Source organism: Crocodylus porosus, unplaced genomic scaffold, assembly GCF_001723895.1.
Source record: "Crocodylus porosus isolate Cpor-Errol unplaced genomic scaffold, CroPor_comp1, whole genome shotgun sequence".
Classification (NCBI taxonomy): Eukaryota; Metazoa; Chordata; order Crocodylia; family Crocodylidae; genus Crocodylus; species Crocodylus porosus.
The window spans coordinates 17,636,743-17,648,067 of NW_017728911.1; the positions used below are offsets into that span (position 1 = coordinate 17,636,743).

The 11,325-nt window shown below is 46.7% G+C and overlaps 1 protein-coding gene across 1 annotated transcript in view; it reads left to right on the forward strand.

Moving 5' to 3' along the window:
- Positions 1–7,517: 7,517 nt before the first annotated feature.
- RSL24D1 (ribosomal L24 domain containing 1) overlaps positions 7,518–11,325 on the forward strand; it is a 15,629-nt gene continuing 11,821 nt past the window's right edge. The window contains exons 1-2 of the mRNA XM_019533545.1: positions 7,518–7,632; positions 10,888–11,001. Coding sequence (XP_019389090.1) covers positions 7,552–7,632; positions 10,888–11,001 — 195 coding nt within the window. The 5' untranslated portion in view covers positions 7,518–7,551. The remainder of the gene's footprint in view (positions 7,633–10,887; positions 11,002–11,325) is intronic.

Consider the following 11,325-nt stretch of genomic DNA (forward strand, 5'->3'; position numbering starts at 1 on the left):
TGTAGCACTGGTCAGGCCGCAGCTGGAGTACTGCGTCCAGTTCTGGGCGCCGCACTTCAAGAGGGATGTGGACAACATGGTGAGGGTCCAGAGGAGGGCCACTTGCATGATCGGGGGCAGCAGAGCAGGCCCTACGAGGAGAGGCTTCTACCTTGGGGGTCTTTAAGAGGAGGCTGGATGAACACCTTGCCAGGGTCATTTGACCCCAGTACTCTTTCCTGCCATGGCAGGGAGTTGGACTTGATGATCTGCTCCAGTCCCTTCTGACCCTTACCAACTATGAAACTATGAAATAAATGAAGTGGGTGGAAATAATAGAAGTAGCACAAGGGAAAGTGCAGGGTGCAATAACACCTGCACAGTTATAAAACATTAATAATGGTATGTGCTTAGAATAACCAGCACCAAGCAGAGCACTCTGTGAAATTTGCTTGTTGCTCTTTGGTACTCTTTCCACTGGATGCAACTGGTATTCTACATGACTTTGGTCCTGCACATCAGGCCTATGCTTTTTGGCCTTGTTTTGCAAGCTGCTTGTGCATGCACTTAATCTTATTGTGAACTTACTTATGCTAGTTAAGTTAAACAAGTGTGTAACTTCAGAATGAAGACCTTTATTGTTAACTCACTCAAGCTACTTGTTCCGTTGATGAGTACTTGGACTCTGTGTATTTGTTGAGCAGAGAAGATTAAAAGGACCCATTTGACTTCCATACTGAAGTAGTCTGGATTGTTTTATTTTGTTTTGTAAGGGGTTTGTGACCAATGCTGGTCAAATGAGCCAAATGTACCATCTGGTGTCAGGTAGCTGTCATTCAATTTTGTGTTTCTCAATATCTCATAAGCTGTAGTTTTAACAACCTGACAACTTGTATACTAAACTTGCCAAACTCTGAATTCTCTTATATAGGAAAGCTGGTTTTGCTCCAGGTTTCATTTTTGTTCACCCAGAAGCCCACATGACATTCAGGATCATCAGAGACCCTTTCTGAGCTGAGAAACCTGCTTACATTCATTGACCTGAACCAAGCAGGAGTAAGTTGGCTTTGGGGTAGAGAGATCATATATGGGAACCACAGGAAAAGCAGAAATGTCTTGCTGCAGCCTTGAGTTTTCTGTGCTTTGCCTTGGTGTCATTGCTCTTTATGCACTCTGACATGCCTGTGTGCTAATATTGGGGTGGGGGGCGCAGGGGAGAACCAGGTAAGTAGAAGGCAGCTAGCCTCTTGCTCAGTGGTGAAGGGAGAATCACTAACTCTTCTTAAAGGAAGGCAGGGTAGGGTGGCACCTTATACAGACTAAGAAAATCAGACTTTTGCTAAATCTTTAGCAGGTGTTTAACTTGAAACATTTCTGTCATCCAGTTGACTTTTAATAGAGTTCCTCTTGTACACGGAGGAGCCAAGTATGTGCTTAAGTACTTTGCTGGTATGGGTCAGAGTGCTCTTCCTGTGTTAATTGGGAGCTACTTGGGTGAAGTAATTCTTGCCTTGCTTAATAGCTTGTGGTAAAAACAGCAGTCAAGTGAGCCCATTGCTATGCTGCAAAAGTCTTCTTTGAGAGAGGCTGCTCTGTATCTGGAAACTGCATTTTCTCTGTAAATAACTATTAAAAGAGTAGATGGAAATAATTCATTTTAATCAATCATTAATCCTGGCTCCACCACCAGCAGACTCGAATCTATACTCCTTCAGAGCTCAGGAATGAGCTCTCCAAACTCGCAACACCCTGAACCAGACTTGAGCACAACCTGGAAGAGGATTACCAGTAACTTCTTACCAGTAACTTCTAAATAAAAACTTGGAGAGGAACAAATATCATGAAAAATGCTTTTAGTATCACTATGACTTGATATTCTATTTATGTTGCAGGTTTTTTTAGCTGAGTCTGTAATCCAAGCTGCTTAGATCATGGAGGGCAGCAAAGACTTCACAGCACATTCTTTTTGCCAGAAGTGAACTGTGCATTACTGAAAGATATGCCCCAAAGAAAATGAGTCACCCAGGCAAGAAACCAAATAATTAAACTGAAAGGGAGCAGGAATTGTAATTTCAGTTACCAGAGCACAGCAGACCAGATCCAAGCCACCTTGTTTACTGCTTTGTGGCTTTGCTTCTCCTAATCTAGCGGGTATTGTTACAGTTTCCGTCCTGATTGCATTGTGTATGTGTGTGTTTCAACTGTTTCTTGTATGATCCTTGGGTGCCATCTTCTGTTAGTCACAGCACGCTTCGTCTGGTATGGAAAGTGAGACTGACTAAGATGCTGTACCACTTCATCTTGCTGTCTTTGACTCAGTGCAAAGCAGATGTTCATAGATTCATAGATGCTAGGGTCAGAAGGGACCTCAGCAGATTGAGTCTGACCCCCTGCCTGGGCAGGAAAGTGCTGGGGTCAGATGACCCCAGCCAGATGCCAATCTATCCTTCTCTTAAAGACCTCCAAGGTAGGGGAGAACACACCTGGGGATGTATTTTTTGCCTCTGTTATATGCTCTAGCCTGGGTTGGCTTATGCACAGACCTGGGGCATTCTGTGTGACAGTGAGATTTGTAAATCCCCTGAGCCAAAATCAGTTTATGTAAACAATTGGTGGTACAGAAGGCTTGGGTTTCAGGACCTGAACTGCAGAATCCTATGTACTAAGAAAGATGTCAGACATGGGGTCTGAATCTGGCATGTACCTTGAAGACCCAAGTGAGGACCAGTAACTAGACTGCCTAGAACCAGTTAGTTTAGAAGCATATGGTATCCCACATTTAGGTCCACTTACAACAGACTGACTGCCCAGAAGGGTTGTGACAGTATATGTTTATATAAATGTCAATCAAGCTATCTGTTTTGAAGCAGAAATCTGCCTCTGAAGTCAGTACAATAAAATTCAACTAGAGGGCTTGCAGTTGGGAAATCCAAGGCACAGAGATCTGCCTTCTCTGATTTACATATTCAGTTACTAGTAAGTTAAAAATGTGACTCAGCAATAATGACTCACAGTCCCTGACTGTTGTCATTATTTATACTCCCTGGCTTGTCATTATACTGAATTTTGTGCATTTTCTGTTTCTCTCAACACCTTTCACATTTAAAAACAAATTTTGCAACATAGTAAGAAGCCAGTGTAACAGACTATAGTTTTTTTGTGATATTTCTGTTTTAAATGTGTTCATGTGGTGGTAATGTTGCAGCCTCAGTTTCCCTGACTAGTTTATATATTGGGAAAGAAGGGTTAACAGGGTCCTTGCTAGGTGGCAGACCTGAGCGCAGGATGACAAGGTGCACCTCCAACAACAGAGAAATGGAATAGTTTGGTTAATGCTTTAAGAAGGTGAGATTGGAGGTAACACCTAGGATGCTTCCAGGGCAGAGAGGAAGATAAGCAATGCAATGGACAGAGCAGCCTGAAAATGGATAGTTGGCCTGGGAACTGGAGGATCTGAAGAGAGGCTGAAGAAAGGGAACAATGGGTGTGCTTTGGGGTACTTTGGAGCTGTGCAGAGTGGAGAGAGGACAGGTGAGCTAGCTTTGGGGTACTTAGGGCTGTGCAGGCTGGACTGAAGAGGCAGAGTCCTTTTGCTGTTGCCTTTGTCTCCACTATAAGCCTTTATAGAAGGGAAGCTGCTTCCAGCAGTTTGCCGCGTAGAGCTTGGGGTCTGCTTCTCTACCCCTTAGAACAGTTCTCTCTCAGGAGCTGAACTGGAAGGTAGCTCCCTGAGGAAGGGTCACAGACAACTAGGATGGGTCAGGGACTGAAAGAAAGAATTGGAAGAAGTCAGGTCTCCCCACCTATGCAAGAAGCCATGCCTAGGCTGGCTTCCAGGGGCAGTTGGAGAGACCAGACAAGGCTGGGGGTCCTGGAAAATCCTCCCATGCAGGACTCTGTGACACCAAGTAAGAGGCTTCTGAACACAGGTTAGCCACCAAAGCCCTCACATTTCCTGTTTCTATTTAAGGGAAGATTTCTATGTTTCAGTTAAATGATGGGTGACAAGAAAATGATGATGCGTAGATGGCTAATCTAGTTTGTGTAACTCTGAGCAGTTCTCAGCTTTCAACAGAAGAATTCCTTGTGGTGAAGGCAGGCAGGAGAGAATGGCTGTCCAGCTGTTGGGGCTCAGAGAACTAGGGCTGGAGGGGGGACAGACAGGGCATTCCGGGCTAGTTTGGTTAATAAGGGCACTTGGACTCGTGTTAGGCTTGTGACTAGTGGTTGGCCTTGTAACTTTTAAGTTTGTAGAGCTTGAGTTAGGAGTGGAGTTGGTATGGAGCCATGACCTAGTGTTAGGGTTGTGACTCGTAGGGTTCTCTGTGTTCAGGGAAAGACTCTGGGAAATGTTTGGGGTAGAGATGCTAGGATTTGCCAAGTTAGGGAAAGTTAACACTTCCACTGTTAACTATGAGTTTTTCTCATTTAGGCTAGGGACAGAAGTTACGCATAAACCATTTTAAGTGATCAGAAACTAGTTTATACCTGTAACAAAATGTAAGTTCGGTGCACATAACTAGTTTCAAAATGGCCAAAACTAATTGAAGAAAACCTCGTTGACTGTAGATTCAGCCTTAACTGATTTGGGTCAAACTGGTTTATGGAACTTTTGTTCTAGACATCTTCCTGGTTCAAGTTAAACCAGCGTCCCCCAGCATCCCAGCATGCTCTGCAACCCTGAGCTGGACTGTGGTCTCTGCTCCAGCAGAGCAGGGCTGGCCCTGCCCCTCTGCTGTCTAGCTGGGGATGGGGGTATGGCTAGGCACCAGCCAGCATGGCCCCTAGAGGCTAAGGGAGCAGGGAAGGGGTTTATTTCCCCTCTCCTACTGAGGGACAGCAGCTGAAGTCTGCCTGGCTGGGGTGTAGTAGCCTGTCAGGCATTCACTCCCCTCCCCACTCCAGTGGTAGGAGCGGGGACATCAGGACCCCAGGCGGGGTGCGCTCAGCTTTCCCTCCTGCTCTCTGTCCACACGGTAGGGGGGCCTGGCCAGAGCTGGTCAGCATGTTCCTACCATCTGCCTAGGGTTGGGACTGGGGGATGAGCTAGGCCAAGCCCGCAGGCAGTGCTGAGGGTGGATGTACAGGGCTATTCCACCTCCCGCTCCTACCCCTGCTGCACCACTCTGAGCTTTAGCCCTGTTGTGAGCAGAAGCCATTGGACTAAAACTACTCCCCCACTTCTCACCTCCTGGAGTGGCGCAGCAGGAGCAGGAGTGAGACGGGGAGTAGATGCTGAAGGCGAGGGTAAGCTGTGCACTGGCTGGGCCTGGCATAGCTGTTCTACTCCCCTCACCTCCAGCTGCGGCTCCTGCCCCACCATGCAACGCAGCTCTGCGTGGAAGCTTTCGCCTGGTGGCTTCTGCTGAGTACACGGAGCTCTGGCTTGATCCGCTGCTTTCTGCCCACCTGGTGCAATGAGCATTCCCTGCAGGGGGGAGGGGAGGGACAGGTGGAAAGCAGCCAGAGCTCGGTGAGCTGGGCAGAAGTTGCAGGGATAAAGCTTCTACCTGCCCAGCCAGAGCTGCATGGTGGTTGCAGCACAAGCTGGGGGTGGGGGAGGCAGAAGAGCCCTGCTGGCCCTGGCCACCTCACAACCTGCAGTGCAGCCTCAGCTGCAGCCAGCAGGTGCTGCAAAGGACAGGGTTACCAGCAGGGGCTGCAAGCCCCTGTGGCAGGTGGATGCTGGGCTCTGGGCTTGCTTGACCTCCAGGTTGGCTTGGGCAGCCTGCTGCTTGGCCAGCCACCGCCTGTGCCCCTCAGCCCAAGTCAAGGGCCTGGCCGCCATGGCTCAGTCTTGGCTGCCTCCTGTATGTCTGCCCTCAGCTGTGCCTGTGGGCTCGCTCATCTTAGCCCTGCAGCTCTAGTCCCAGGCAGATGGCAGGGCCATGCTGGCCAGGCCTCCCCACCATGTGCACAGGGAGGAGGGGGGAAAGTTGGGCAGAGCCTGGCTAGAGTTCCAGTGCCTGAGAGGGGAGACACTCTCTGCCCTGCCCTTTTGGCAGTGGGGCACAAGCCTGGCAAGGGCTGCTTCCCTCCTCCCTTTCCAGGCACAACCTGGCTGGGGTCTCTGCAGACCACAGGGGGGGTTTAAACCCCACTGCAATCAAACTTAGCAGCAACTCCCCCAGAAGCTCAGCTTTCCTTCAGCTGCTATAGAAGGGAAGGGAGGGCTCGCTCTAGCGCCCCCCCCAGTTTCTAGTCTGAGCCACTGTAGGCATGTGCATGCATTTCTGGAGTGAAAGTTGGTTCACTTGCAAATCAGTTCAATCTACCCAGGTTAGACTAACTTGCAAAGATTGAATCAATTCAGGCTCAGGTTTTTTTAATGTCTGCCCCTAGCCTTAGAAATTACTTCTCTGGACTTTCACCAGATGGAGCCCTCTTGCTGGTACAGAAACAGCTTTTGAGAGCTGAAATTTTTTACCTAGTCAAAACAGTACTGTGAAGAGAAGAAAATCTTTGTGTCTTTATTTCTAATGTTTCAAACAGCCTGTAGGTACAAAATCAGAAATGTGATTGGTGTGGGTGTCACCCTTTGCATTCTGTATGAACAGTGTGTAAACTTTGCAATTGGTGTGCTATCACATGAAAGTCTTTTGCTATCGTGGACTGAATTTCCAGACCTACTGGATGCAGTAGATCTGGAACATTTTTAAAGATGGCAGCAGACCTGGGCACTCTTCAGCCCCAAGCTCTAGTGATGGTTGTTGTTAGCACAAGCTTTTTATTCTAACCTCCTGTAAGAGTCACGTTTGCCAGGATATGAAACTCTTCCGTTATGCATAGCTGCAACCAGGATTTTCTGTTTCAGCATGAGAGACTGCAGGATGCCAGGTAATTTCCTCCTGAACCAGTAACAACCCAGGTGACAGAATATTTCATTTTGGTTGGCGTAAGTGCAAGATGGATTTTTCCCCCCCCTGCTGAAATGAGTCCCTGCTGCAGCACATGGCAAGAAGGCGGGGGAAGAGACACAGGAAAGGTGCTTAAGGACCCAAGGGAGGTATTTTATTTCCCAGCATGAATCTGTGAGAATTCAGTATTGCATAGAGTGAGAGATGGGGCTGGGATGTGTTTCCCACTCCATGCAATAAAACAACCCACAGGGAGATGTCCCTGTGCAGCTGATGCCTCCAAATGTTCTTCCTGGGAAACTGCCCTTTAGGAACCTCTGCCCCGTGCTTCTGAGGTATCAGCTGCACAGGCACCAGGTAAAGATGCTAGGAAATGGAGCTCTTCTGTGTCTCCAGAGCTCCCAGCCTCTGGCTGTTGTCAGAATGGGAGGCGGAAAGAGCTGTCTGGGATTTTTCCAGGCCCCCTGGAAAGCGAGGCAGGTGTATCGAAGTCCCTTCCCTAGGTGGGAAGGCTCCAGTCCACCCAGCCTTCAGCGCCAGCGGCGCACCCCCAAGCACAAGCTCCCTCCTTCGCCGCTCCCACTCTGAAAGCAGCGTGGGGCGGAGCCCGAGAGGAGCCGCCCGGGGCAGCAGGGGGCGCTGGCAGGAGACGCGGGGCCGCGAGTGACGCTTCCGGCGGGGTCCATCACTTCCGGCGGGCGACGAGGTCGGCGCGATGCGCGTGGAGCGCTGCTACTTCTGCTCGGGGCCGGTCTACCCGGGCCACGGTGTCATGTTCGTGCGCAACGACTGCAAGGTGCCCCTCGCTGCCGGGCCGGGGAAAGGGGGGCGGGGCCTTGTTGGGCGGCTGCTGCATTTCCGCGGCCCGTGGCGCACAACGGGAGCCGCTGCGTGTGTCAGGCCGGAGCGGCTCCGCGTCGCAGGTCTGGGCGGCCCGTGCTTTAGTGCTCGTGGTCCCGAGGCCGTTGTCATCTGCCAGCGCCAGAGCCGCCGCCCCGGCCGGGTTTTCTCGCCCTTCCTTATCTCTGAGCCGCCGGCGGCGGCGGCGGCGGCGGCCTGCTAGGCCTGGTGCGCGCCCGCTTCCAAAACGCCCATTTTCTCCCCGCCCCGTCCCCTCCACCTTCGTCAGAGCAGCTGACGATACTGCACTGGACCTCTGGGCCATTGATCTCGTTGTGCGGATCCGCAAGTGGAAGTTCACTGTAGCTGCGCTCGGGAGTGTTTTCTGAGCCGCAGACCCTGGGGGAGAGAAATTTAGAGAGAGAATAATCCCAGATTGTGAACATGAATTGCAGATATTTTGTGGGGGTGGAGGTAGTGGACAACAATGTATGACTACAGTCAGAGACGAATGTTTAAGCCAAAAGTAAGGGTGCTACATCACCTGCATGGCTGCATCAGGAGGGCAGGCTGGCTGGCTTGATTAAAAAAACCTAATTCGGATAACATGAAGTCAGTATATTTTTTGGTGTCCTGAAGGTGTGGGCTCTTGCTGATGGCCTTGAACCGGCAGCAGGACCCCCTTGACTCTAGCATTCTTTGGCTGAAAGTAAGGAAGGCCACCCTGGGGCTCCTGTACACATGCAGGGAGCCTGGAAGTCCAGTGTGTCAGACAGACTCAAATCAGCCAAGTCTGTTGGAGTGTGGAAATGAATGCACTCTGGCAGACTGTAGTGTCAGGTGTATCAGCATCCCCATGCTGAAAATGGAACTATAGCTCATCAAACAAGCTTTAGTTCAAAGCGCCCTGCTGTCATTTTTTCAGTGTGGAGACTGATAGATGTGATGATCAGGCACTTTTAATTGGTGCAGCTTGCTAATTAAAAGTGTGTGCATGTGTCTGTCTGTCCAGTGCTTCCTGGCAAGTGTAATGCCCCTAGAGACTAACTGGTTCAGAGAGGCATGAGTTTTTGTAGGCATCCACCTACTTCATCTCTAAGATGCAGTAGGCATCTACCTATTTTGTCTCTAAGATGCCACCCTGCCCTACCCCCTCTGTCTGATTTCAGACTAACACTGATAACCACTTTTAGTGTTCTTGTGATGTATTTAGATTCCAAGTTTACAGTAGTAGGAGATACTGGAGAGAGTTCCTTTAATTCCTATTGATTAGGATACTGATTTTTAAATGATTGAATCTTGGATTCAGCCCTAGAGGCAGAACAGTTGCAGTCTAACAGCATGTACTGGTATTTTTGATAGTGCAACTCTTGTTATGTCTGTTTATGTCCTGTGTCTATATGTAGTAGAACTTGGAGATTTTTGTGTTGTGCAGATAGAATTTTACCCTGTTGGAAAAGCACTACATCCAGATATAGAAAATTGTTTGCAGAACAGTTTTGGTTTTGTAAATATTGCTGCGGGGATAATTCACTTAACTGAATATCCCAATTTTCCAACCAGCTGCTTGTTTAGAATTGATTGTATATATTTGTGAACACTCCTGCCTTATTGATACTGAGGATACTGTAAAAAAAAAAAATAATAACGAAAATATCTTTTTGTAAAATAAAAACACAAATAATGTTTTGAAACTTTTTTTCTGCAATATCAAGTTCACAATGCCATCATCTCAGAAGATACTTATCTATAGTATATATTATTCTATTCTATAACACGATATACAGTATAACTTTATACTAATTCACATATCTAGATATTAACCTTATTTTCCATGATGTTTGGTACACTGGAGGGTAGCCTATTCATTACTGTGTAACAAAATTATTGCTTAATCACTCTCAGAAATATGTATGTGTGAGAGTTGTGCAGGGAACAACCAGCCTATTATATTGATTTAGTATTTTTAGTCAAACTTCCAGTGAAGCTATGTGCATTGTATGCATGACTCTGAAATTAGATGCCTTACTGAAGATTAAATAGTCTATTTATTACTCTACATATGCTTAGTTTAGTCCATAAATACTCTTTTTTCTGTTAAGTGGTAAGGGAAGCTTACATCATGTCTATATTAGGTGTGCTTTACTATTGGACTATTCCAGTAAAGCATTCCTAGTCTGGATGTAGCTATGCTAGTATAATTGTCTCTTTACCATGGACTTCAGCCAGTACAACTAAATGGTCAGGGGTCATGCCATATACTTGAAATAGGTGTACCAGTAAAAGTCTGTAGTGCAGAGACAGCTTAGTGAACCATGCCCTAGTATTTGGTAGATTATACTGCAAAGTCAAAAATAAAATTTGGTTTTCAAAGTTATGAGGATGAGTAATTGTATATGCTTAATTGCTGCATTTAAAATGAAATTAGCAGAGCAGTTTTCCTCACTTGTATAAGTCAGTGCAAAGTGGGATGTAAAATACAATTTTAGAATTAACCATTTTGATAAATGCCAGTTTCTAAAATCATGAATCAGATTTTTGTTGTTTTCTCATCTCTAAACAAAAAGTAAGTATACAAACCTTCCCAGACCACTTTTTACAGAAGAGGCTGGTCTGACAATCTCTGTGACTTGAATTTTGACTTTATTTTGTGATTTACAATGAATGGAGGTTGGTGCACGTGGATTAGGAGAGCTCTTACAAGGTGTCACTCTGCCCTGATTTCTGTTTAGGTACCTTGTTAGGTTCATAGGAGCTTTATTATTATGTTGTAAGAAGGGGTATGTATACAAGAAATGAGTTTATTTAGTAGCTATCCACATTTGGGAAAACCTTAATCTTATGTTTCACATACTTGATGGGTAGCCTCATTAGCAGACTTACCAGGAAAGCCAAAGACTGAATGAGCGTGAAGACTGCATTAAGCTTTTAGGAAGTCTTTCATGTTTGGCTTTGGACTAAACAGCTTTGGCTATTTATTGGGGTGTAATTTCCAGGGAAGTTAGTTCTATGTGCTGTACTTCATAATTTTAGCCTGTTATTAATTTGGTTCTTCTCATAAGGGTAATATAATGGAAATAGTAATCTTTTAATTTGTCATGAGTAGTACCACTCTAGTAACGTAATTAAGATATAACATCAGATTTATTTTGAATTATGTAGAAATCAACATTCTTTGAGTTCAGATTTTTTTTGTTTTATCTACTTGTAGGTTTTTAGATTCTGCAAATCAAAATGCCACAAAAACTTTAAAAAGAAGCGAAATCCCAGGAAGGTCAGATGGACCAAAGCCTTTCGGAAAGCAGCTGGCAAAGAATTAACAGTGGTAAGAATGTGTGTACTATTTAGTAATTCACACTACACTGTAAATTACAAAGGCTAGTCTGTTTTTTTTAAATTCCAACTACAGATTAAAGTAGCATGAAATGTCAGGCACATGCTGTGCTTCAGGTATCTTGATCAGCCAGCTCACCCTGGTCAAGTGCTTCCCTGACCCCACAGGCAGGGAGTACCAAACCAGCACTTTGAAAATACCGTATTTTTCGGACCATAAGACGCACTTTTTCCCCCCCAAAAGTGGGGGGAAAACGAGGGTGCGTCTTATGGTCCGAAGGTGTGTGTCCCGGGGAGATGGGGCGGAGCTTGCCCG